Source organism: Triplophysa rosa, linkage group LG12 (genome assembly GCF_024868665.1).
Source record: "Triplophysa rosa linkage group LG12, Trosa_1v2, whole genome shotgun sequence".
NCBI classification, from domain to species: domain Eukaryota; kingdom Metazoa; phylum Chordata; class Actinopteri; order Cypriniformes; family Nemacheilidae; genus Triplophysa; species Triplophysa rosa.
Genome location: NC_079901.1, coordinates 17,600,102 through 17,627,833, shown reverse-complemented (window position 1 = coordinate 17,627,833; position 27,732 = coordinate 17,600,102). Strand labels below are relative to the sequence as shown.

The following is a 27,732-nucleotide window of genomic DNA, read 5'->3' as shown; positions in this document are numbered from 1 at the left end:
ATGTAGTGGAACATGACAAAAGCTCATCCCCTGACACCACGACCCAAATATTTTCAGCTATTGTGTATATAGCTACATAAGAAGAAACCTTTATTGGGTTATTTTAATCGAATAATTAAAAAATAAAGGAATTGGTATTTAAGAGGCATGGGTTTAGCAATACATCTAAAAGGACTACATATCCCGATATAAAAAGCGATTAGAGAATGTGGGGTGAGAGGTGTCTTGTCGGAGGGGGTTCCTCTCGAGCTTCAGCACGATATTCTGTACACACACGGAGTACATGCAGCATTGTGAAAATTACATTGTTGCACGTTATTCAAGGGCTTAGATACGACAATATAACGGACAGTAATCCAAATCAGACTGCACATCTGCATCAGCGCACCATCGGGGCGCTGCAAACGACCACCGAGAATTCATGTGAATAACCATATATTAGCTGAATACTCTTCGTTTAGTACAAGCTCTACATCTTTCTGCAGAGATTTACATTACAGCAAGAAGGTGAGGTGCGTGTCATCTATAAAAGTTGCACTGTCCTAGTTTTAAAATCGGAAGAAGACAAAGGTTTATGCTTCTCAGGGGTATCGCATAGTTAAGATCATCAAATTGCAATGTCATTTTTATGCATTATGTTACAACCTGTTGTGGTCAATGCTTACGTGATATTTAAGCCATGCAATGTCTTACTCCACCCTTGTTTAAGCAGATAAGTTAGTTCCAGATCTGTAGCTAGAGTGGTCCCTGACCCACATCATGCATAGAGGCACTCAAGAGGGACCCATGGCTTGCCCCTTTGTGTCCAAGCTCATCTCATTTATGTGAGGGTCTCATTCCACTCTGAACCCACCCTTACCGATCTGCCAGCGTTGCTTAGTTACAGGGTTGTAAAGGATTTTCTCTGGGTTGGAGTAAGGTAACCAAATTAAGTCTTTGAATTTTCTTTATTCAGTCAAAGCAGACTGAAATTAAAAATGTGACCTTAAACTCATGAAATTAAATGACTAGGAAGATGAAAAAGTATCAAAGACCACTTATGTACGTAAATGCCATGACTGATCAAGAGTTTATAGATTTTTAGTCGACAAGCATTCCTCATTTGCAAAAATCTTTAATGTGTTTCATTCAGTTATCACACGAAGAACATTTTGTATAGCATTACTGATATTTGGTATGTTGGTTTGATCAAACTGAGTAAAACTGTAATTTCATGAGGTTATGAATGTATACATGTGACTTTTTTGGACAACACTATTTTGTGATGCATTACTTGCTATTATCAATCAATATTACACTCTAAACCACAGTAACTATAGCGTTGAGCCACCACAAAGACATAGAGATAAATACCTCACTCATTTTAATTTCTGATTGTATCTGACGTTCAATTAGCCTTTTACTAATTGTTTACACCCTTTCAGTAATATAATGTGGGGGGTGAATTGCAGTTGGGGTATGGCTGTCATTCAGCTCAGTGTTTATTTGAATAAACAACATGCAGCATGGACACATGCAGTCAAAATGAATGTTTTTGCAGCTTGCTGTGGATGTCAGCCCACAAAACAAACGGCCAGGCTCAGGTTTAGTTCTGTATTAAAACCTGTGCGCATCCAGTTTAACGTTTCCTAAGGCATAGTAGTGGACCATCTATTTCTTGTACCGGCTGCAACATTATTCACAGTGAGTCATTGGTGAAACCATGTAATGAAAAAATTATCGAATTGAATATTTTCATCACTGGATGTGTTGCATAAATATGCATGTCCCTATGTGGAAATTACAGTCTATGTCAAGGCATATAAGAGCGTTCAGAAGAGCACCTTGTTTATTGAAAAACTTGTCTTGTTTCACCGTTTTATTTATTTGACATTTGTACATCATATTCTGTAACTAGGGTAAGGTAGCACCTTGGGAATAACAGAAGCCAGCAAAAGTCCTGACGGCGTAGTATTAACTAGGTTAACACACCATACAGACAGAGCATGCTGTCAACGAGTCACATATGTGAGCACTTAAATAGGTTACAGTATGGGATACCTTTTTCTGTCATGGTCTCATTGGTTATTTCACAGTGCTACAGCAGCACTGTTACCTGCAATCCATTCCTATCACTTACACTTTTCAAAAGAGACTACATGAATTATACAGAAAAATAGGAATAGATTCACATCAGATCTTTGGAAATGTAATTGTCTGTTTAAACAGTCCTGTCATCACCAGAAATATCTTTTGTGATTTAAGCCAAGAGAGGAAAGGGACGTCACACCTCCCTCGCAAACCAATGCTATTAAATTATATTTGACATTGAACGAGTGCTTGAAAACCGTAGCCTACCTCATTTATTAATTGTATGTTAATCCAAATTAGACGTTAATGAAATAGCTCTAAGGCCTATTTTAATTTTGAAAATGACAGGTTTAGGAAAGGAATAAAGGGACGCTTTCATAACATCCTCTGTAATGTAATGGATTTGTCTGCACTCTGTGTGGTGCTGAGGTAAGGGTTAACTGTGCCAGTGCCGAGGGCTGTGATGGTTTGGAGCCAGCGTTGCCCCTGGTTTTCCTGTCGATCGATGGGCTCTGCGACAGGCCTTGGCATCTGGCCCCAGTCTAGGTGGTCTGAGAGGATTTCTGCTGGATGAGGAGGAGAGAGAGACAGTTTTGGGCAGAAAATAAGAAATACCATGTCACACAGAGAATGTGTTAAAAATCACCATTAAAAAAGAACTGAATGGAAAAATAAAAGGCAAAGAAAGAAGTACAGTATGGCTGAAAGAGCATCTTTCTGCCAACTAGCATTATAAAGAGATTCTGTAGAGACAGAATGAGAGAGAGGGACAGCGGTAGACAGATAGATGAGATAGTACAGCCTCAAATGCATTGAAAATTAATGAGTGCTACAGAGAAACATTGCGATGTTAGGTATGGGATAAATTTCCCGCCAAAAGTATTGCGGGCATATAAAAAAATTATAATAAGCGTCAATCAAAAAATAAAAACCGTAAGTCAGAACTTTAAACACATTTTAAATTATATTGAACAAAATTAATAAAGACAAAGTTGTCCAAATCGCACACAAAATAATGTTTTCCTTGGTTGTTTTACAATTTTTTTTGTGTTCTCTGATATTTTCCGCTTATATTTTAATTTATTCTACGCATACCTTGTTTTTCCCTCTCGCTTGTTTTTCCAAGTTCTGCACTTGCTTTTCCAAATGCTGCAGTTCGAGTTTCATGGTAATTAGGGCGGGCTTTAGCATCACCATTGGTCCACTAGTTCTAGATTGACAGCTCCTCCTATAGCCAAATCAGTCGAAGAGGGTGTTGACGTCACTCCAAACGTGACTCACGGCATCCATTCACTCAGAGATGGATAACCGTCAGCTGCAAATCCCAGACAATCACAGGTAATTGAACATAATTAAATCGTTACTGAGTGTCAGATACACTTATGTATGTTATGAGTATTCTCTGCCAGGTCTATTAAGTAATTGGTGTCCGATTCGACAATATAGTCCGTTAAGTTAACATACCCATGTATCCTGTTAGCTGGGTTTAGTCAGCTTTGCTAAAGTTAACATTTACTCATGATTATGGCATGCGTATCTGAACTCATTTAGAAGAGCACATCATGTAGCATCTTTTCTCACAGTAGTGCATTAAATCAGTATTAAGTGCTAATTGAACTTATTGTTACTGGAGAACAGACGTGTTTTCAGTTTTGTGAACTTTGCTTGGGTGCAAGGAATTACATCAAACAGCATGAGATTACACTCGTGTATACATAGAAAACAGTTTAAACATATAAAACGGTTTGTCTTAATAGACAAAAGGTTTAAAAAAGATGGACATTGTATTAAGCAGAATCTTACCCCAATCAGCTTTAAAACCAGGTGTCCATGTAATGATAAAAAATGCACAGAACAATGCATACTTGCATATTTCTTTTATCTCAGGACCTTTTGGAGTAGGACAGCACTTGGAGGACCCATTGGAGGAACAAAACATGTGGATGGAGTAGCATGAAATGGCTCAGCTCGGTACAACCATTAAGCAAATCTCACAATTCAGAGATATTTACTTAGTGTTCAATTTTGTGCTGTAGCCTGTTGAAAAACATACTTGAAGCTTAAAGCATCATACTGTAATTTGTGTTATTTTTTGTGTAATTTAAAGGGGTCAGATGACAGGGCTAAAACGAATATTATCATTTGTTTTAGATGTAATTCAATGTGTATACACGATTTTAGGTTAAAAAACGCTGTATTTTCCACATACCGTGCATGTTTCTATCTCTTCTTTGCCCCGCCTCTCTGAAATGCCGCAGATTTGTGGGGGTGTGGTTACACGAGGCGTTTCAGGCAGGTCTGGGTGAGCATTCGCTTTGAAATAGAATGCATCTTTTGTTCCGACACTTTAATTGTTGCAATTTTACGTGTCTAATACATGCATGGGCAACTTATAACACACCAAAGACACAGAAAAACACGTATCCATGCCATCTGACTCCTTTAACACCATTATAAAGGTGATTATGTTTAGCAAATAAAAGCTGTGTTCTAAAATTTTTGCATACTCCATTTTTCCATAAATAATTGATTTAGTAAGTGATGTATGATTTAACACCTTTTGCCTGAAAATAAAATAAAAGCAGTCACTTTCAGAAAACTTTATTTAAATAACAATGTCAAAACCCAGAGACTGGTTTAATAGAGTACTTTGCTAAAATATACTAAAAAAATAAAAATAAATAAAGAGTAAAAGTATTACATCTGCAAGAGAATTGTCTTTTTTTGGTGGTTCAAAAATGCACATTTGGCCATTAAAGTTATGCTTAAGTTTAATCAATCAATGTTTGTAAAAAAGTTTCAACCTTTATCTGTAAGCTTTCTGAAACTGTTTGAATGGACATGCCACTGTGATGGTCATGACTCAACAACATTGATATGAGTTCAAGTTTTAATTAGCAGCTTGTTTTTACTGAAATTTATAGATTGTTTAAATGAAATTCACTAATCCACTTCACTCAAATGCTAAAATGTGTTCCCTTTCTGTCGGTCTCTCAACGTTGTGTCGAACCGACAGATGGGGTTCGCTCTTGAGAACCAATCGTCTTCTGACTATTTGGAAAAGGCCAATGAAATTGGCGAATGAACATTCACCTTTTTGTTCTTCGGAGCCTTCGCATCTGATGATCTTCTCTCTGATCTGTGATCGTTTACACTGCTGGATCCTTACGAAGTGGTGCAGCGGACTGTCCCTTTTCGCAGCGACTTCCCCTGGGCATCTCGGCAGCTCCGGAAGTGTTTGAGTTATTTCCTTTTTATCTAAAAGAGCAAATTTCTCCAGCGCAGCATGCGCTGTTCTCGTGGGTGCAACGCGCTCATCGGCGTATGTCTTCACGCCTTTCTGCCGGCGCACCCTGACCCCCTGGTCCTCAATGACCTTTTTGCGGATGGGAGTCCCTTAGGCAGAGATCATGGCAAGTCGTGGTGACGATGGTTGCCTCTCTGCAGGGTTGGGGTGCCGTGTGCAATGGGCACGCAGTGTCGGGGCGGTGGACGGGTCCCCGCCTGCGCTGGCACATCAACTGCCTAGAGTTGTTGGTTGTGCTACTTGCACTGAAGAGGCGGCAGCCCCTCGTGCAGGTCAAGCACATGTTGGTCTGGTCGGACAGCACAACTGCCGCAGCGTACATTAATCGCCAGGGTGGCATACGCTCACGGCGGCTAACACAACTCGCCCGGCGCCTCCTCTGGAGTCAGCAGGTGATCAGCTCCCTGCGAGCCACACACATCCTGGGCGACCTGAACCAGACAGCCGACGCGCTCTCTCGTCAGTCGACGCCTCGCGGAGAGTGGCGGCTCCATCTCCGCGCAGTCCGGCTTATATGGGAGCAGTTCGGCCAGGCACAGGTGGTCTTGTTGCCTCCCCGGACTCCACCCATTGCCCGCTTTGGTACTCCCTGACTGAGGGTCCCCTCGGCACGGATGCCCTAGCGCACAGCTGGCCGCGGGACAAGTGGAAGTACGCCTTCCCCCCAGTGAGCCTCATTGCACAGACCCTGTGCAAGGTCAGGGAAGAGGAGCATCAAGTGGCAATGGTTGCGCCCTACTGGCCCAATCGCACTTGGTTCTCAGAGCTGATGCTTCTGATGACAACTCCCCCCTGGCTGATTCCCCTGACGAAGGACCTTCTTTCACAGGGGAAGGGCATGTTGTGGCACCCGAGACCAGACCTCTAGAACCTCCATGTCTGGCTCCTGGACAGGACGAGGAGATCCTGAGTGGCCTACCCCCTGCTGTGGTTGAGACAATCACTCAGGCTAGGACCCCTGCCACTAGGCGGCTGTACGCCTTGAAGTGGCACCTCTTCTTGTCCAGGTGTTCTTCTCGAGGAGAAGTCCCACAGAGATGCTCGATCGGGAGCGTGCTGTCCTTCCTACAAGAGAGACTTGAGAGTAATCTCTCCCCTTCCACACTGGAAGTGTATGTTGCCGCTATCGCCGCACATCACGAACCAGTTTCTGGCAAGTCTCTAGGACAGCACGACTTGGTCATTAGGTTCCTTAGGGGTGCGAGAAGGCTGAATCCGCCTCGTCCGTGCTCCGTACCCTCTTGGGACCTTGAAGTGGCCTTGGCGGGCCTCCAGAGGCCCCCCTTCGAGCCCCTGGGAGACGCCGCTCTTTCTCATCTGACGATGAAGATGGCTCTCCTGGTGGTGCTCGCCTCTATCAAGAGGGTAGGGGACCTACAAGCATTCTCTGTGTCCACAGAGTGCCTAGAATTCGGGCCTGGAGACTCTCACGTGATCCTGGCTACGTGCCCAAAGTTCCCACCACTCCCTTTCGGGACCAGGTGGTGAACTTGCAGGCGCTCCCCACTGGGGAGGAAGACCCAACCCCATCCGTGTTGTGTCCAGTACGCGTATTGCGCCTCTACTTGGACCGCACGCAGAGCTTCAGAAGCTCTGAGCAGCTCTTTGTCTGTTTTGGAGGTCAGCAGAAGGGCAGAGCAGCCCTGCCCCCTTAGCAGAGGTGGGTAGTAACGCGCTACATTTACTTCGTTACATTTACTTGAGTAACATTTTGGAAAATATGTACTTTTTAAGTAAAATTGAAAGTGTGTACTTTTACTCTTACTTGAGTAAATTTCTAATAGAAAATCTGTACTTTTACTTCGTTACATAACTTACATTGCGTGACGTTCCTTCGTTCCCTCATTTTAAAATATGCTTTTTAAAACGCGTTGTTTATTTCAAGGTTGTCGTCTCTTTTTACGAGTGATCGATTCTTTTGAGTCGATTCTTTTGAAAGCATTAATTGAACAATGGGCAAAACCATTTGAATAGGCTAATGAATCAGTTCAAATGATTTGTTCAGTTCGCAGCACGATCTGAATCATCTGAAGCAGGATTACTCACTCCTCGTAGCGCGAAACTTAAGAACACGCAGAACACATAGAGCGTTGGATGAAGTGGATATTAATCTATATCTATACAATCAAAACTGCAAATGTGTCATATTGTTTGCCAGCCATGATAAATGCCTGCCATATGCTCGCATCCGCGCGACCTGTTCGTCAGACACCGCAACATGCGCGTTACCTGTCAGACACAGAGACGTGGGCTTGCAGAAATATACATTTGAAGAACAGAAGGAAGAAAACTTATTGATGGGCATGTGGTTCACTGTTTACTGTTTGTTTACAAGTAACAGCGTTTCACAATACACACGTGACACAACACGAGAAAAAATGAGCTTTGTTCAAAAATGTGTATTTCTGAACTGTTAACTATAGTAGTCAGGGGTTTTCCTGCATAGAGAAATTGAAGGCGGCCGCCTCCATCAAATGTCGTGCCGCCTCAGGCTCTTGCCAAAATTATGTTATGAGTCTTCACAAGAAATGCTGCGTGCATTTAACAGACTGTCATTTGTAACTGCAGTTGCGACATTACGCCACAGTGGAGGCGCTGTTTCGTTATCAGCACACTGAGGCGCTAAAGGCTGTTGAGTGAACCACAGAGAATGTGAATTTTGAAATACTGGTTAATTCAGTTGGCTATTGTGGGCTGAAAAGTTAATTGAAAATGATTGAAAAGCTTTATTTGATAAAAAAAAAAAATATTTATTTTTGGTTGAATAAAAGTAATGTTTTATATAACTTAAGAATTGTCATTTTTATCTAATTTTATTAGAACTTTTAATATGTCAAACTCAAAGTCACTTTGGTTAAGCCACTTAAAGGTACGGTAGGCCTGCGTGTGTGTGTACAAGATCCGGATGGCACTGTCATGTATGTCTACGTGATCCTCGCTTATGAATTTACAGGACTAAGACAAATGTTTCTGTGAACAACTGCATATGCTGATCGAAGCACATTCATAAAATTGTTGTTTTGTTCCATTTATTGATTCTTTTTAAATTTAGTCATAGACTCAGTTATTCATAAAGTATGTATAGCCTAGGCCTAAGTGCTACATTAACATTAACACATAAACATTTATTTTATTGATGTAAAGTGATGTATTTCGTATTATATGAAACATTAAAAATATAAATGGACACAAAGACAGCTTTTCCACCCTTTGGCCATAAGATGGCGCTAGTGTGCACAGTTTTGAAAAGCTTCGAGTAACGAACCATTTTGAGATACACTTGAGGGGAAAGCCTCAATGCTTCGCAAAGCTTCATTTCACCATCACTAAATTATAGCACTGCTGACTAAACCCAGCTAAAAGGACACATGTATGTTAACTTAACGGACTATATGGTCGAATCGGACAACAAATTACTTAATATACCTGGCAGAGAATACTCATAACAGACATAAGAAATATATCTGACACTCGGTAACGATTTAATTATGTTCAATCACCTGTGATTGTCCAGGATTTTCAGCTAATGGTTATCCATCTCCAAGTGAATGCTGCGAGTCACGTTTGGAGTGACGTCAACACCCTCTTCGACTGATTGGCTAGAGGAGGAGCTGTCAATCCAGAGCCATATGCTGCGTGCGAAATCGCCTACTTCCATACTATATAGTAGGCAAAAATGAGTATGAGTCATGAACAGTATGTCCGAAACCTCAGTATGCAAAAAACAGTAGGCGAGAAATACCCGGATGGTCTACTACTTCCGTGGATCGGATGGACACTTCTCTATCACATGATGCCACGGGAGCAGAGCAACGGTCAAATTTCTAAAGTAAATCAAATAAATATAGCGGAAAACTTTAAGGCGGACGTCCGTTTTTAATGTAAGTGCCAATGAATTAATTTCTCGTGACTAAATTATGTTTTTATCAACTCTCACGTGTAGGTTGTTGTTAATAGTGATGGGTCAAAGAGCATATGGGTCACATGGCCATAAAACATGGCGGACGCAGTATGTCCGAAATGTATTCATACTACTCCCACTATAGAACGTACTGTTTTGACGGGCGATAGGTAGGTACTTATTCAAATTCAGTACGTACTGTCACAGTATGCGATTTCGGACGCAGCCATTGAGAGAGTCACGTCAACTCCGTTGACTCCAATGAAACATTTTTCTCACAGCAATGGAGGCTCTCAATAGTTCCTGGAAGTTACTAGTTACGCATGGAGCTGCGACTAAACAGACCAACTGAGGTAAACTTTTAACCCATTTAAAGACGAAAGCCATTTAATTAATAAAAAATGAAATAAATAAAGCATTTAAAGAGAAAACATAACTTTCTGGAACTATCTTGAAGGCTCCATGAATCACGTGACGCTCCAGCGTTTTGGACTTCCGTTAGCAGAACTCTCTCTCTCTCTCTCTCAATGGCTCTGTGTTAATCTAGAACTAGTGGACCAATGGTGACGCTAAAACCCGGCCTAATTACCGTGAAACTCGAACTGCAGCATTTGGAAAAGCAAGTGCAGAACGTGGAACAAGCATATATTTATATGAAAATATAAGCAGAAAATATCAGAGAACACAAAAAAAATGAGTAAAACAACTAAGGAAAACATTATTTTGTGTGCGATTTGGACAACTTTGTCTTTAATTATTAATTTTGTGAAATATAATGTAAAATGTGTTTAAAGTTCTGACTTGCGGTTTTTATTTTTTTATTTATGTTTATTGTTCTTTTAAATATGCACGCAATACTTTTGGCTGGAAATTTATCCCATAGTTAGGCATCAACCCTGTGCAACAAAGACAAGGTCAGAGAAAAGCACAGAATGAGGGCAGACTGACTGCAACCTGTATATATGTGGGCTTTTAAAATGCAAGATGTTTTGTTTTTCAATAACAAGATAGATAGAACAAGAGCACAGATTGGGAGAAGGAAAATGAGGGCAGACTGACCACAAGCTGTATCTATGCAGGCTTTTACATTTACATATTTGGCAGACGCTTTTATCTAAAGCTACTTACAATGAATTGTATTATACATTTTGTTTCTGACTATATGTGCAATCCCCTGGGATCGAGCCCATGACCTTGGCGTTGTTAACACCATGCTCTAACCACTGAGCTACAGGAAAACTTTTAAAATTCAAGATGTTTTGTTTTTCAATAACAAGATAAACTTCATATATAATAAAACTTGCGTTAAAGGTCCATTGGATGAAACTTAGCGGTATCTAGCGGTGAGGTTGCGAATTGTACCCAACGGCTCACTCCACCCCTCCCCTTCAAAGAACTACGGTGGCTGACACAGAACTAAGATGTTGTCACATTTTCGCTTCTTTGCCGAAGGAGATAGGCTAACGTATTAGAGCAGTTTGTCCATTTAGGGAATTTGTAGAAACAACACGGCAAATTCCATGTAAGGGGACCCGCGGTGTATGTAGATAGAAATAGCTCATTCTAAGCTAGCAAAAACTCAGCGCTTCATTATGTAAGGTCTTTACACCTTTAAAGACATAGCTATGTATATTATATTGCATTTCTGTCAATAGATCCTCCAAAAATTATACATTGGACCTTTAATACACCTTTAATGTATTTTGTTCTGATTTAATCTTATTCTATTAGCAGATTGTTGTGTAATCGCTTGCCATGTTGGGTAATGTTTCATAAGTGATGTAAAACAGTAAAGCGCCACAGTGTAGTTCTGGTCCTGAAAAATGCATATACAGTCTCTTTGGACATTTTTTTAGTGTTGGTTTGTGGTGAGTCACTCACTTGATCTGTCTTAATCGAAATGTCGAAATGCAGAGTTTTACAGCTTTAAGAAGTGATGTGTTGCTGAGTCAGATACTTGCGCAGCTGCAGCTGTTAAGAATTCCCAGGGTGCAAACACAAATTTCTTGTGAGGCTTCTTATGCAGGACTAAGATTTTTTTTTCTGTACAGTCCACTGGTGGTGTGCTTCAGCTCAGAGTACAATAGTATACCACAACATGTTTTAAATTTATGAGATATCAGCTTCTTCAGATACTGTTTTCCGTCGAGCACAGTTATTAGTACTGTGGTTAGTAGCTAATCAGCTTTTGTGGGCTGGAAACGGAGGACCTGACTGGTGGCTTCCCCTGTGGATAGTCTGCTCTGTCAAGCAAGTCATGATGAAGAGTCAACAGTTGCTCGAAGAAAATATGACTCAACGTTATAACTTGCTGCCTGTGGGCACAAACTTAATTTATTGGCACAGATAGCTGAGATGTACACTGCTTCCTCCAGGCAATGTCCCAATTAGTAAGGATATGCCATCCATTCTCGGAGCAAAAAAGGACGCTTGGTGTCTGCAGTCAAAAATGATGGCACAAAGTGTGTTTGTTTGTTTATGATGAATTTAACTAACTGTGAATGTGATGAACCTAACTGTACTGTTTAGCGTGTTGACAAAATGTTTATATGCTCTCCTACTTGTAAGTCGCTTTGGATAAAAGCGTCTGCCAAATGAATAAATGTAAATGAATTTGGAATAGGGGAAGAAACCCAAGAACTTACCTACTGTATTTGCCCAAGATAATTGTGACATTAAGTTAGTCAGGCAGAAACTTGTTTGGATGAGTCAAAATAGCACCTGACCTGAGGTTACATCTACTTTCATTTTAGGTGCAGAGAGCTACATTAGTCCTTGAGAGGGTTATACAACAAAAAAGCCAGAGAGGAAAATAAAGATAAAAGGCTAAACAAAAGTAATTTGAGACATGAATGTAATTCGAGATTTAAGAATCTTTCGATTTTTTTCAGTCTTGTAGGCAGAGATCTGGACCATTTTAGTGATTTTGATACCAAAGTTAGAGGGCAATGTTTCTTTTGCCATTGTTGTTGCTGTTAGCATGGCTCCTCAAGTTACAATACAAGACATTTTATTGGTACTTAGGAGCGAAAGTGCGTTTAATTTTACAAAGAATCCTATGTAAAACGATTAGTAATGCAAACATCGCCAATGTTTTTTCTCAACTTCAGTTTTGTATTATTGCAAAATGCTTTTCACATCATGACATCTCTAATCTGAAGAACGTCTTTGTGAAATGTGGCCCAAAAAGATGGCCCATTTATTGGTTAAAACTGAATTATATGCAAATAAGAATTCAACCTAAAAGCATGTCATGTTCCTTCTCTTCAAGAGGTTGATGCCTGAGGCGAAAACCGAAGAGGAAAAAGTTAGTTCTTTGAGTGAAAGACGTGTCAGTCTAAGCAAGTTTTTTTATAGGAGGTTGTATTCATAAATTCACTTGAGCTGAAAATGAGGGGGCGAATGTGAATGTGCACGACGCATTGGAATGATAGAGCTTTAGAATTTTGATTGAATAAAGAGCCTTTGAACCAAAAACGTTTTGGAATTTGTTTTGCAGTAAAAATGTCAAAAGCACGTTCCGATGAAACCACCTCCGAATGAAATGTTTTTTAAATAGCTCAATCATAAATCGAGTTCCATAAAAAACCTAGCACGATAATCATACATTTTCCCACAGAGAGGCCTAACAAGCAATAATGTATCCAGCTTTAAAGGGGTTTAATCCATTAAACATGAAATTAGATTACACCTTTGAGCCAAGCCGTTGAAAATGACTATTTTATGATTAGATTAATCCTCGGCCGAGAGAGAGTGTAGATGCCTCAGTCCATCTACAGAGTTAACCCTAGAGTCACTGCAAACATCATTTCCCCTCTCTGATTCCAGTCGTACGTATAGGACGACAGACAGACAGCATCAAATCCCAGCCATCAACTGTTGAATATGTAGAAGCAATCTGACCAGCAGTGAGTCAAAGAGAACGCAGGCCCACCCAGTATGTGAATGTCTGCTCTTCTCTTTCAATTACATTTCCATTGCAGCCAGCTGTGAGGTTTCGTTGTCAAGGCAACACAGACACCTACTCTACAGTGTTTGGCTCACCCCTGCTGAGCAGGCACCTTGGTCAAGACTCACATAAAGCGTATGAACAACAAAAGAGTGAGAAAAAAAGAGTAAGCTAAGGTCAGTGGATGTTTTTATGTGTGATACGTAAGAGGCTGGAGAAAAAATGGGTGTGTTTTTGTTCTGATTTTGTCCTAGGAAATGATGAAATACATATGCATGTGTCAGTAAATGTGTGAAGAATACGAGTGTGAGGATGCGAACTCTGCGTGTGTGTCTGTACATTAGATTTGTTGACCGGAAGAAAATAATGATTGTTATGTCCCATCTGCCTGCCGGATGTTGTCGGTCTGCTGTGCTGATTTTTTTTCTAATAAATGAAATGGCTTGGAGTGGATTTGATGATTGTGTAGAAAATGAAATTGAATTCTTTAGCAATGTTTTTTTTAGAAATGGCACAGAACAGAATCGGTGTAAAAAAAATATACGTTTTATTAAAAAACTGAGTAAATTATAAATAAATAGCGTATATGTTTTGGACAAAGCCACGTGCGGTTTAATACCCCACCTCACGCTCTGCTCGGTCATTCAACCACATATGCCACAAAAATATCTGTTTGCGCATGACCGCACATAAAAGTGGTTACTTGAGCGCATTCACGCCTATCAGATCCTCAAGATAAGTACTGCCGTCCGTTCACCCAAATACTGGTAAGAGAATCAATCAGCTTCATAAACGTTATTAAACAGGAATTGATGTAGAAACATGAAACGATGGCGCTTGCGGCGTCTTTCTCGTTTCGCTTTGCCCGACAGCACCTTGAAGTAGTGGCTTTACGGATGAAATGGTCTCAGCTGTTGCTGCCGCCGGAGAAAATGTAATCTGGAGTTGATTTTCCTAACTGGAAAGAGAGGAGAACATTATTTGATCTCACCCACGTATGCGATCACAATCTCTTGATTTAATCTGCAACAGAAGCAAAGCCAGCGCGAGACACCTGTTTGCTCTGGTTCTCACCTTATAATATACTCTTCTCAAGCTGCCCTTTGGCAACGTGATGATACATTATTGCATTCAAACCAATGCATTGGAACGTGTATTTCAAATATGTATATTTAAATGAATGCAGTTTTGACTTGACTTTTTAGTTAGTTCCTCAGACATGTCTGGATTCTTGTCTTGTGTTAATTAAGCATTAAGATGATTGTCCTATCATGTCTGCTTTGGTTTCTGTGCTTCACATATCAATTGCTGCAAATTTAGCTCAGCACATGGCATACATACTCCAGAGTATGTGTCTCTTTAAAATGAAAATCTGGTCATAAGAGAGTCCCAAAGATAGTAGCACTTGAAAGAAAAATGGCGAAAAAGCTGTGAAAATGTGAAGCCAGTGGAGAAGGTTGGTGATAAAGATTGGGTAAATATAAAAGTAAAAGAAGTCTTGTTTTAGGAAGAAGAGATCTGATGAGTATGTCCAAGCGAGATATTGCTTTTCATAACAAAATGAATCGTTTGTGTCACAGCAGGCATATGGAAGCTGGCGATTTGACAGGGTTTTTTATAATGGGAGAAATGAAGTCAGACCTTTTCTTCTAAAGGGGTTTATGTGGTCAATGTCACACGATGGCTTTAAATTTAATGGTGACTGAGAAATATTGCAAAATCACAGAGTTTCTCGGTTTATATAAATGTATTTGTTTTCAAATGTATTAAAAAAACGTTTATTTATAATGGTTAAATCTGGGTTTAAATGTGGTATGTTTGCATTGTAGATTGTACATTTGCTAATGTAGAAGAAGAATCAGAAGGAGCTTTATTATCAAGTATGTTTACACACACAAGGAATTTGACTTGTCGACAGGAGCTAGTGCAGAAGAAAGTGTACACATGGTGCGAAGATAGAAAAAATTAGAAATTAAATAAAAACAATAATGCACAAAAAGTGAAAAATATAGACAAAAAAACAACATATAATTTTGTACAGATGTGTTATTTACAGGTTTAACCTATTGTTTCTTACAATGTACAGTTTCCAGATGCTATGTGCAAGTGTGCAATGTGATGGACAGTGTGTATAGTATATAAAACTTGGTCACCATGAAACGGAAGTTGCGATTGACGACTTTTCCGTATCGTGACGTGTATCTGAGTGAAACGGCTTCTGAAATAAAAAAAAATGTAGGGCGGGGTTTTATTTTCCCTTCCCTTTTGATTGGTTTGTTGTAAGTTGGGCCTGCAGGGGAGGGCTAAAAATGCCTGGCCATTGGACAGTCAGTGTAGTCCTACATCTTTTCTTTTGCAGACGTCGTGTGGTGAAGAGTTGTTTTTGGGAGGGGTAGAGGAGCTTAACGTTTTTGATTAAAGATTACAAGTGCAAATGAATTAAAAAAAATAATGGTGTGCACAATTATAATAATCACTGCAACACTGTGTAAAACACTTTGACAAATTTTCCTGTTTGATTGCATAGTGACTTTAATATTCTTGTTACAGTTTGTGTTAAATGGAAAGAGAAAATGGGAAGACTAGTGCTATGAAATATTCTAGATTTGTAATAATTTTCCATTTTTTGCCTGCACGGAATCATTTGAAATGATCTAATATAAAACAAATTTGTTACAACATTTTCCTTTTTCACAGTTTCACAATAGAAAAATGTTGGATTTCTTTTCTATAAATATGAAACTTTCATCCATCTTCAAATTTGAACGCATTAAAATGAATAACATTATAAACGAATTGCATCGCTCTCTCTTCGCAGTATGTATTTCGTAACTGTCTCCCTGTTTTTTTGGAAGGTCACCCTGAATCAATAGGAGCAGCTGTAGAAAAACCAGGAGCTGAATTTCATCATGACTCTCATCCTGATGTGCCACACCTACTCGAACTGAAGGGATTTCTTTGGCAGCAAGCTGGCAGAGATAAAGCTCACACAGGTGGACCAACAGCAGCCTCCCAGAGATTTTAGATTTGGAGATTACGAGACAACAGCAGGTCAGGACACGTTGCCTTGTTGAAATCCGAGTTCCACACCTCACCAATTCGGTTAAGAGCTGTGTTTGGGGAAATTGGCAAGTACTGCGTTCAGCACGCATTTGCACGCACTTGGCTGCTGACACGCTCCCTCTCAACACGGTTATGCAGATGCGCCGTTGGAAGCAAATCGAATGGAGTGACATTTTTGTCTTTGGTTTTATTTTAATGCAGGTCAGATTGCCCTGATCCTTTTGTGCTTAAATCCTTTTTTTAAACGATCTATTTTGGTGAATTTTCCTCCAAGTTTTTTATTTAGTTGTTTTTTTAGCTGTTCTATAGTTAATGAATTATATGTTCATAATACGCTGCCATTTTACAGCAGTTTTGTGACACCTGTCCAAGAACAGACATACGAATGTGCTCCTCAATCTTTCTCTTGTGATGACCTTCCATTGCAGATGCTGTAGGGGACAAAGGGGCATGAGCAGTGGTCCGGATTCCAACAGGATATGCAACTACATAACACAACATTAAAGAAAATATGTTGGAGAATGTAAATGAAAGTCCAAAATGCCTATAAGTGCAGTGCACTTAAGGTTTTTGAGCAAACACCACCCTTTTCCTCCACTGACTGCAGAGTTACATCTCGACTAGACGAAGCACAGACGCAGCCAAACAGCATTGCAGAGTCGCACTCAGACAAACCTCGACTCCTACTGGGCCGTTATGGAACAGACACGGATGACAGCAGTGCTGGTCTGGCACTGAGATGTCAAAACCACAGAGGGGGCTATTTCTCCAGCTGTCATCACAGGGTGAATAGAGCACATCACAGGGACGCCCTACGAGCACGCAGATTTTTAGAGACAACAGACTGGTGTGTGTTTAAACTGTGACTGTGCAGACAGTTTCAAGGGCGGGAAGGAGAGAACTGGAGGAGATTCTGTAGCATAGTAAGAGGAGAGCCACAGCAAGTGACAGACGGAGTGATCAACACTGGGCTTTCAGACGTGCAATTTTGAGAGTCGTTTGTTATTTTTTTGTCTTGAAAACCCTGTGTTGCTCAGTACACTGAATAGTTTCCAGTGCAGGCTGGACACGGTGGCAGGGGCAGGTTCATGGCAGTGGGGCAGGCGCATGCCGTCTGTGCCTCCACAGCGAGAGGGACGCTTGGGCTTCGGCTGGGGTTGGGCAGCATGGGCACGGACTCAGAAGGCGGGGGAGTTGAGACCCTGGGTACCCGTCGGGGCTGGGGCTACAGCCACGGGCTCGGGGGGCATGCGATGCTCCCTGCGTGTCTGTGTGGTGTTGGGCTCCCTGGCCCTTCTCTTCCTCACCTCGCTTTTCTTCTCCTTCTCACTGAGAGGAGCCGGAGCGCCTTACCTGGAACCTCCGGGATGGGAAGAGTCACGCAGGGTTAAGCTAGTGCCCAGCTATGCCGGTTCCCACCGGGCGGCCCCTGCGGAGAGCACCCAACAGAAGACATGTGCCTGTGCTCGGTGCGTGGGCGACCCGGGCGTCTCCGACTGGTTCGATGAGAACTATGACCCGGACATCTCACCCATGTGGACACGGGGCAATATTCAGCTGCCTTCAGATGTGTACTACTGGTGGGTGGTAAGTGATCTGTTTTCAGTCCAAATCACATTTTTTACACAAACTGTGTTGAAATGTACTTCATTTAAATGTGAAAAAGTTCCCGCTATATAATGGAGACTTTGTTTTTGGAGGTGCATTATTCCTTTAAATGAGAAAGGTTAGCACTCCGCGATAGTGCTTATGCACCAAGTTAAAGCAAGCCAAGAGGGCATTTTTATGAAAGAGAACAGGAGTAATGTCTGAGAAAAACTAAAATGAGTGTGTCAGCTGAAAAGTGTAGTCTGTAATTCTGCCTCTGTGGAGCTGCCTTACTGAGACAGAGTGAGATCTACAGAGCAGGGTTGGGGAAATTATTAAATTTAAAGAAGCAACTAGAGTTTTGAAGAAAATGTGAGTTGAGCTTGTCTTTGCAAAACTAGTTGCCACGATGCTTGGGTGTTTGCCAGGCCATTGCTATGGAGTTGCTAAACTGTTCTTATTAACACATTGCTGTTGTTTGTAGGGTTGTTGCGAAGGTATTGCTAGGGAGCCTAGAAATATTGGTGTTTACCCCTGGCACATTTGGGATGGTCAAATTGATAAAATAAGAACAGCTGCAGTTACTCTTATGCAAAGAATATATATTTTAACATACATTAACTGTCAATGTACATTGTTAATATATTACAATATTGCAGTATATGGAATAGAACATAAGGAATTGTTGCTTTTCATATATTGAAAAATATAAGCGTTTCTATATATGGAAATTTATTATTTGATATATTGCATTATATATTTCAGTATATTCCCATAAATGTTTGTTTCATAAGGGTAAAACCACTTTTTTTAAAGCTGCATGCAGAATCATGCAATATAAGCGGTTGAACTCTGACCAATCAGACAGCAGTTTACTGTCATGTGACAATTTTCATTTGTTTGCAAATGTTGCCATGTGTAAGCAAATCGAACCAAAATGATGTTCCTTGATGTTTGTTTCTGCGTTTGACTTTTGTTTCTAATTTTTGATTAACCTTAAATTTGGTTATTATTGGTTCTGTTTTAGTTGTGAATTTCTCCTTTTTCATTTATTTAGATTGAACTTCATTTTTAGTCTTGTGTTTGTTAAGCACATTGGTCAGCTTCTGCTGTTTTAAGGATGCTATATAAATAAACTAACTTTGAAGAAGAAAATGCCAGCAATTTAATTGTAGCAATTTAATCCCTGTTTCGAAACAAAGCACAGGGTCTACACGCCTGAAAATGGCCTAAGCATATTATTCGTTTTTTAACTGAATATGGGTCCCTCCATTCGACGTCTACTGTCCCTCAGGTAAAAATTGTAAGGTAAGGTAAAAATAAAAATTGTGAAACTGACACTCCCGTTTATATCTGTGGCAGAATGAATTTAATAAAGTTTAATACCACAAAAAGTATTGTAAAACCACCTCCAAAAATAAGAATGAGCAATAACCAAAGTGATGTTTGCTTCAGTGCTAAAAATGAATTTGGTTAGAGGTCTTCTGTTTTGTCTTTTGTGTGTCCAAGCTAAGAGCGATACTTGATACATCGCCCCATTGAAAATGGACATTGATTGCATCGGCCTGTACTTTTCTGTCTTGTGAAAGGATGGTGTGGGGAAAAAACAGCTCAGACTATATTATATTATATTTCAGGATCTCTGCCAGGCTGAAGTAAATGTCTGCTAAATGAGGAAGAGCAAACACAAGAACAAAATAATGATTTTGAATATAGTGGTTGTGAAAGCAGACGTCAATCGATGGAAAGGCACACTTCTATTTACATGCATATCTAGCTGTAGATACCACAACATTCGAAATAAACACAATGGCGCCCGCCGCCTTGTCATTCTCATTGTGCTAGATTTGGATTTCCACAGGGTAAAATCAGTGACTGGCATCTGTACCCGAAGAACATATGCCAAGAGTTATTAGGTCCAGTGGGGAGAGCAGGTGAACGCTGCCAACTACTGGGGAAAAGAAACAGAGATGAGGGATGGAGGAAAGCCATGTTATGCAGGGATGTCATTAAAATGCAGTGGAAAGATACCCATATAAAAACAAGTCTTGGTCTTTAGTATTAAAATCTTGTGTGCATACGTGTTTGTGAGGTTTATACTTTCATCACATTAGCAGAAGGCTCTGGTGGCTAAATGGCTGTCTGGATGTTTGTTTAAATATGCATGTGTTCACGGCCAGGTGTTCGGATGGTTTGAAGTTGAAAGATATCTGCCCAACCTTCTGTTCATTTGTTTTTTATCTCCGTTTCTCTTTTTCCCGTTTCCCCTATGGGCCCTGTGCAGATGCTGCAGCCTCAGTTCAAACCCCATAATATTAAGCAAGTTCTGCAGAGGCTGTTCCAGGTTATTCCAGGACGTTCCCCGTATGGTTCGTGGGACCCTGCGCGCTGTCTTCGCTGTGCTGTGGTGGGAAACTCGGGCAACCTACGTGGGGCAAGTTATGGTTCATTAATTGATGACCATAATTTCATCATGAGGTAAGAGATGGTCTTTAAAGCAACAACTCTGTTTTTGTATATAAGGGATCACATTTGAGAAGCTAATATAGATATTAAGGCATGTTTCTAGAAAATGTATCTTGAATTAATTTATTTGTTTTTCATTTATTCCACTTGGCAAGTTTGGTTTTCGTTATGCTTTTGCGAGTGGGATTAGTAAAAAAAACTCTGTTAACAAAATTCGTTTAAGTTTTAAAGCGGAATTTCACCCAAAAATCAACTTTGTGTGATTTTTTTTCACTCACCCACATGACGTTAAACATATAGAATATATCGATTAAAGTTGGTATTTTGGTTTGTTTTTCGCACATAAAGTATTCTCGTCGCTTCAAAAAATTCAACTGAGCCACTATGCGCGGATGGACCAATTTAACGATGTCTTTAGTACTTTTCTGGACCTTGGCAAAAACTGACACCATAATGTCTACAAGGAGGCCTGGAAATCTCTCGGATGTCACCTAAATATCTCTATTTGTGCTCCGAAGATGCCGGAAGTTCTCTAAACATGTTTAACGTTATGTGGGTGAGTAAAAAATCACACAAAGTTGATTTTTGGGTGAACTTCCACTTTAATATCTTATCAATTTTACATAATTTTTCATTTATTAAGATCGAAATGCTTATTAAGAAGTTTATTATGTGGGGAAACATGGTCATAGAAGTCCGCCAAACATATTTCGGAAAACAATTCTGAACCATTATTGTTTTCAAACTACCCCAAACAACAGTCAATTGGTGACCTTTTTTTCTTGTGGTCACACTCAGATATGGTGGATTGACATTTGCAATTGCATGTTTCAGTTGAATGAACATGGAAAAGGACAGAATGTGCATATCGGCGCCTAAAGAAAACATTAAAATGTGCCAGGGGAGATGGGGAAGAATAGTGTGCGTTTAGTAGAAATCAGAGAGATGGATAGGCAGACAGAGATGGAGGCATAAATTGAGGTGCTATTTCAGTGAAGTCCTTATTGATTCTGCAGTGAAATCTTAAATGAATCCCCCGTATCCATCTCTGTCTTCTGCCCTGCAGCGCTCAATCTTTGTCTATTTATTTATGTTTAACTGCTGTTGACTCTCATTTTGCCATAATTTAGGAGGCAGCCTGAGCTTTCGGTCTTGGTCAAACCTGTTTTTTTATTGGGATACATGTCCATAGGCTGGAAACATTTGGGATTGTTATAAAATGGTACATTGCATTCTTGTAGCGTATTCAACACTGCATTTCAAGAATTACATTTTGGAATATACGTGTTCAGTCCTGTGTCAAAAAAAGTTTCCTAATACATAGACTGCTGACTTTGAGAGAAGATTTGAGTCTTAAGAAGATAAAAGAGAGTGAGAGAGACATGTGCCTTAAAATCTCAAGGACTATTATATATAAAGCTTTGTTAAATCCTGCAGCCTGAATCTGTGTTTGAGGTTGTGTGAATCACACGCCTACGAATGCACACAAACACTCTTCTATAAACATCATCTCTCTGGTTTGAGGTGGTTTTCTGACTATGAGAAAAAGTGAAAAATGCAACCTGGGTTCTAATGAGAGCGTTTTGTTGAGAGAATGTGAGTGGGTGAAATTTAGCTCTGAAAAGGAAGTTCTGACATCCATCTAATCAAAACGCATTTCTCCTCTTACTGCAGTGTAGACGATCGACCCTGTCAGCTATACTGTCTGATTTTGATCTCCAGCCTCTCCTTGTCTTCATGATAGTCTCTTTCAGTCTGTCTTAAATTTTTGTCATTAGTCATCCTCATGTACGGCTTTATAAATATATTGTATTCCAAGGATGGCCTTCACAGATTTGGAATGACTTGAGGGTAAATAGTGACAATTTTTGGGGCTGAAGAGAAAAGAATGTTCTTTTTTTAAGCCTGATATCGTCAAAAATCACATCTGTGTCAAACACTTGCCGTCTGCATTTGCTGTCGATCTGAATGTACTTTCTCTGTCTGTTTACTGTATTCTGTTGTGGTGAGAATAATGAAATGGGGAAAGTAATAGGCTTTTGTTTCAGCAAAACAAAAAGTGTGTGCTGGAAGTGAGGGAGTTTTTCACAGTCTAATTCACTTGGGTCTGCCTGTTCCAGGATTAACCTGGCTCCCACGGTCGGCTATGAAGAGGATGCAGGCAGTCGAACGACACACCACTTCATGTACCCAGAGAGTGCCAAAAACCTGGCGGCCAACGTCAGCTTTGTGATGGTGCCCTTCAAAACTCTTGACTTATTGTGGATCACCAGCGCCCTCTCCACCGGACAGATCCGCTTGTGAGTGTAACGCAGGCGCAACGACAAATTTGTTAGCGACACACTCTGTAGACAACAGGGCTGTCTGAAACAGCTACATTATAGTGGCGAAACAGACTAATTTCAGTCAGGACACGTACCTCCATCATTATGTATGAGCACAGCTCCTGGAAAATAAGAGACGCCACAATCTTTTAAAGGTTGTTTGAAATCTCATTATGTAGAATAAATTATTTTCAGTGGGAAAAAATAAGCTTTCAAGCCAATGTTTCAGTTGCCATGTTAACAGGAAAACTGTTTGTGTTGAGCTCAAGTCAAACTAAGTACTCAACCCGATATTAAAATATTGAAATCCAATGCAGTAACGTCACCCATATTATCAGGGGAATTTTCTTTTACAAAATTAAATGTTATAGTAATTTCAGGGTTCTCTTCACCCCTGTCATTCAAAATCTGTATGACTTTCTGTGGAACACAAAAGAAGATATTTTGAAAACATTCTGAGTTGTTTTGTGTCCATACAATAGAAGTCAATAGGGAACAACGTTGTTAAAACCATTCTTCAAAATATTTTCTTTTGTGTGATGCAGAAAAAAGAAAGCCATACAGGTTTGGGCTATCATTTCTGGGTGGACTATCACTTTAATTTAAAAGTCAATTTTGTAAAATGATACAAATTACCTCTGGGATTAATCGTAGAATACTAACCGGTTGGAGGGAAATTGCCCATTTATTCCTTCCTTTTTTGGGTGAAATCCATTATTCAAAACACACAAACAGTCAACATATCAGAATACATTAACAATATTCTCAGCATCACTGAAAAGCAGTTAAAAGGAGGCGAACTTGGAGATTTTAATGAAAGAGAAGCTAGAAGTCTGTCAATGTTTGATCTCTCCCTCTCTCTCTTTCGCTCTCGCTCGCTCTCGCTCTCTCTTGCTCTCTCTCGCTCTCTCTCGCTCTCTCTCGCTCTCTCTCGCTCGCTCTCTCTCGCTCTCTCTCGCTCTCTCGCTCTCTCTTGCGCTCTCTCTCTCTCTCTCTCTCTCTCTCTCTCTCTCTCTCTCTCTCTCTCTCGCGCTCTCTCTCTCTCTCTCTCTCTCTCTCTCTCTCTCTCTCTCTCTCTCTCTTGCGCTCTCTCGCTCTCTTGCTCGCTCTCTCGCTCTCTCTCTCGCTCTCTCGCTCTCTCTTTCTTCAGTACGTATGCTCCAGTAAAGCAGTTTCTGCGTGTTGACAAAGATAAGGTACTAAATTCATCAAACAGCACTAAATGCTATTATTCTTGTATTTAATCATCAAACAATATCTTCTTTTGTGCACACTCTATGTGCATCAGATCTGGTTACTAAATCCTTTTGTTATGTCCACTAGGTTCAGATCTTCAACCCAGCTTTCTTTAAATACATCCATGACCACTGGACACGACACCATGGCCGCTACCCCTCCACCGGCATGCTCGTTTTATTCTTCGCTCTACATGTGTGTGATGAGGTGAGACCTAATATACTGTGCCGTTCCTGTGTGCAAAGTCATTTAACCCTAATGGGGTCTTAAAATTATGACATAGTCACATTGACCCCAAACAGAATTCCTACTCACACTGGCATGTTTTGTCAATAGCAGTGATTTGTTTCTGGGTTTATCTTCACAGGTGAATGTATTTGGTTTCGGAGCAGACAGCCGAGGAAACTGGCACCACTATTGGGAGCAGAACCGCTATTCTGGAGAGTTTCGTAAAACAGGTGTCCACGATGCAGACTATGAAGCCCAGATCATCGACAAGCTGGCCAAGGCTGGCAAGATCTCAGTATTTCCTGGAAAGTGAATCTGGGCACCAGGTGCAACCAAGTTGACCTCCAGATGATCAAAACCACCCATTATCTACTTGACACACTTTTTGTGCCTGTTAAAAGTGATCAAGAAGTAATGTTTCATGATCTTATTACCATTCTGGGCTGTCCTGATTGGACGGGTTTCTGGGCTGCACTCCCCCGCAATGTGGTGGTTTTGAGAGGAGACGTTATGCGCTCTTCCTTTCAGGCCTACCTCGACCAGGAAAAGGAACTTGCTAGTACTGAAATCTCCTTACCACTAGAATGGAATGGAAATAACTCATATTTATGACATTTTGTTAAATTAATTAAAATGCGTCTGAATGCGAGTCAGCTTTTGCTCCGCCTGTCTCCGGCTTGTCCTCATGTCATGGCCAGGTCGATGGGTTAAACCAACAACGCCGCAGTGTGTCCATAAGACTCTAGCGCCCGGTTTCATAGGCAAGGCTCAAGACTGGTCTCGGACTAAACTGAAAATAACATACCCTGACATATCTTAAAATATGTCAGTGCCATTGTTTTGAGACACAAGTTATATTTTTTTTCTAAGTCATTTTGATAAAAGCGACTTCAATTTTCTAATTTAACTAAGGCATAGTCCTGGCTTAGGCTAAGCCTTGTCTGTGAAACCAGGCCACGAAGTCCTACGTGATTCATTAAGCTTGGACATATTGGGTTGTTTCAATATGATGTAAAAGTATAGGCTACAGCAGTAAAATTCTGTTAAGGCGCATGTGTTGAGTTGAAGTTTACGCATTCCTACTGTTAAACCAAGCTTTCTGCTTTAGTATTTTTTTAAGGTTTGCTAGCGTTTATAAAGCATTCAACAGCTTGCCATGACCCCGCATCACTGTGCTCACAGCAATCTGTATTTGTTTATTTACTTTTTGCGAATTAGTTGCATACCGATTGGCTTATTAAAGAGGAACAAAGTTTTCTACAGGAGAAATTTAAGTGGATTGAAACCACTGATGCTGTCCAACGTGAATATATGTGGCATATGCTTAAAAACATTCAAAACAACATTAATAACGCTGTGGTACCGTAAGTGTTCTAGAGATGCACCGTGCACGCTTTACACAAACGTAACCATGTAATGTGATGCCACCATGGGTTTAGTGATGGGAATGAATTAATATGGGTTCATAATATGCCTTGAATGTGGAAGTGAAACATAAGCTGCCAGATGTTACGATCACGTTAACTATGTTTGATCAAATTCATGGATAAACTTTTTCTGTTGTATTTTAACTCTAGTCTTACACTGCTTTTTAGGCATCAAGGAAATCTTTTGGCATTTCTACACCGAGGTTTTGGATTCTCTTGTATAATTTATTACCTTTTATAAATGTTGCAGATGGTACGAAGAGTAAGCAGAAACACCGCCATGACTTTTATGCTTCGGCCTAGTCTTAGTTTTCACATTCAGGTGCAGGTTTTTTTCCCAAATGTAGACATATCAGCTATTTCAGTGTGTTAATGTAAACACACACACACACACACACACACGCTTGCGTGCCTTGTCCTTGCTTTTGGACGCAGTCTCTCTCCAGAGCATAGCTAACCTCATGACTTACATTAAAGCTGGTGTTTCGTTTTTCATTTTACAGAGCATTTATTGACACGCATAAACGCAAATCTGGGCTCTAAAATAGGGCACCGATGGTCCACCCACCAGCTGTTCTCCACCCACACATGCTCTGGGAACATCATCCCCTGCACGACACCATCTTACCCCGTCGTCTGTTTTACTTTGTGCCGAGTGCTGTGCCTTCACATTCAGGGAGGGAAAAGCTCTCTCACCTGAAAAGAAACATCTCCCTTCTATTTTAAAGCTACTTACCTGAATTTGGTGTTGCTACTAAAGTCTCCTGGAGGATTAGTAAAATCGTCTTAGTACGTTAGTAAAACCTGTGTCACATGATGGGGCGGATAGTATTCTGTTTTTTTGTACATTGCCAATAACATGTAATTGTCTTTTGTGGATACAAACTAGATAATGCACCTGCAGTGGCTTTATTATATCAAAGCCTTTTCTGAGGGGTTACTATTGGTGGTTTCACAAATTTATAGAATAGCTGCACTCTTACCGCTAGACTATTCCTTGGGAAAATTGAGACGTGCAGTTTGTCACCAAAGAGTTTTATCCCATTAATACTGTTTTTGTTGTAGGCATTTATGTATTTCTCAGAAAATGTGCATAAAGGAAATAAGTTGGATACTGATGTTCTTTAGACAGTTTTGTATTAAAAGGCTCAATGATTGTCTCTTAGCAGTGTTAGTCATAGATAGTGCTAGTTGGCTTGGAGGTTTCTTGATTCTGTGCCACTTGCTGTTCTGAAACCGATATTTCGACAGACTGTTCTTTTCTCTCCAGTGTTCTCAGCATCAAGTTATCTGTCTTCGTGGATCAGAGAGAAAAGATTTTTGTCAGACTGACATGGCTTAATGCTTTGCAGGGTTAGAGGAAGGTAGGGTTGAGGGTGTAGAATTAAATGAGAAGAACACTACCAAGCCAGAAACACCTAAATGCTTCACTGTTTTCTGTCGCTCTTTATTTTCTGTCATAGAACATAGAAATTGTTTTGATTGAGAGAAACAATTAAGGATTTTGAAATTTAACAAGGCTAAAAATTGAGAAAGAAATGACAGAACCTCCATAACATGGCAGTGAAGGGTACAAAGTAAGAACATTTATCAACTTTATTGATCTTGAATCGTGTTGTTTATGTGACAGAAACTTTAGTCGCACACAGACTGTACATATCCTCACTGTGCCACTGTGTTTGCGCTCATTAACTTCTCATTAGTGTTGATTGTGACTTGAGTCAGTGCTCTTTCTTTTCACCTCAGTCTCTGTGTAACTGGACCGTTTTTAATCTTTATGCTACTGTCAAAAAATAAAGTGTTAAAAGGTTTGTCCCGTCGTGTGATTTCTCGACTACTGTACGAGTGAATTACTTTTGGTAATGATTAATAATGCCATTTTATTTTATGAAATGCACAAAATACAAAAATACTTGCCATTACTTAATTTACTCCCAGATTGCCACTCAACCGGTTGGTCTTCGAAACGGAACAGAGCAAAGCCCATGGGAAAACTGATGTGAACAATTTGTGTTTAAATTGTTGCCTTGAAGGTACAGTGTGTAATGTTTACCGAGGATTTATTGACAGAAATGCAATATAATAGACATAACTATGTCTTCAGAGCTGTATAAAGACCTTACATAATGAAGCATTCTATTTTTATTACTTTAGAATGAGTTATTTCTATCTAT

At 40.2% G+C, this 27,732-nt stretch overlaps 1 protein-coding gene across 9 annotated transcripts; it reads left to right on the top strand.

The window, feature by feature from the left end:
* Positions 1-235: 235 nt before the first annotated feature.
* st3gal2 (ST3 beta-galactoside alpha-2,3-sialyltransferase 2) lies at positions 236-27,364 on the top strand. Of its 9 annotated transcripts, none has more exons than XM_057348383.1 (8): positions 236-507; positions 16,083-16,278; positions 16,719-17,877; positions 20,162-20,355; positions 22,464-22,643; positions 23,818-23,863; positions 23,991-24,110; positions 24,271-27,364. In XM_057348383.1, exons 3-8 carry the CDS (start codon positions 17,398-17,400, stop codon positions 24,442-24,444), a joined length of 1,194 nt encoding a protein of 397 aa, XP_057204366.1. In that variant the 5' UTR covers positions 236-507; positions 16,083-16,278; positions 16,719-17,397; the 3' UTR covers positions 24,445-27,364. The 9 variants fall into 9 exon arrangements, with proteins under 9 accessions (XP_057204366.1, XP_057204364.1, XP_057204367.1 ...); XM_057348381.1 differs by having other exon boundaries at positions 16,083-16,491; XM_057348384.1 differs by having other exon boundaries at positions 16,083-16,813; positions 16,898-17,877.
* Positions 27,365-27,732: the final 368 nt, after the last annotated feature.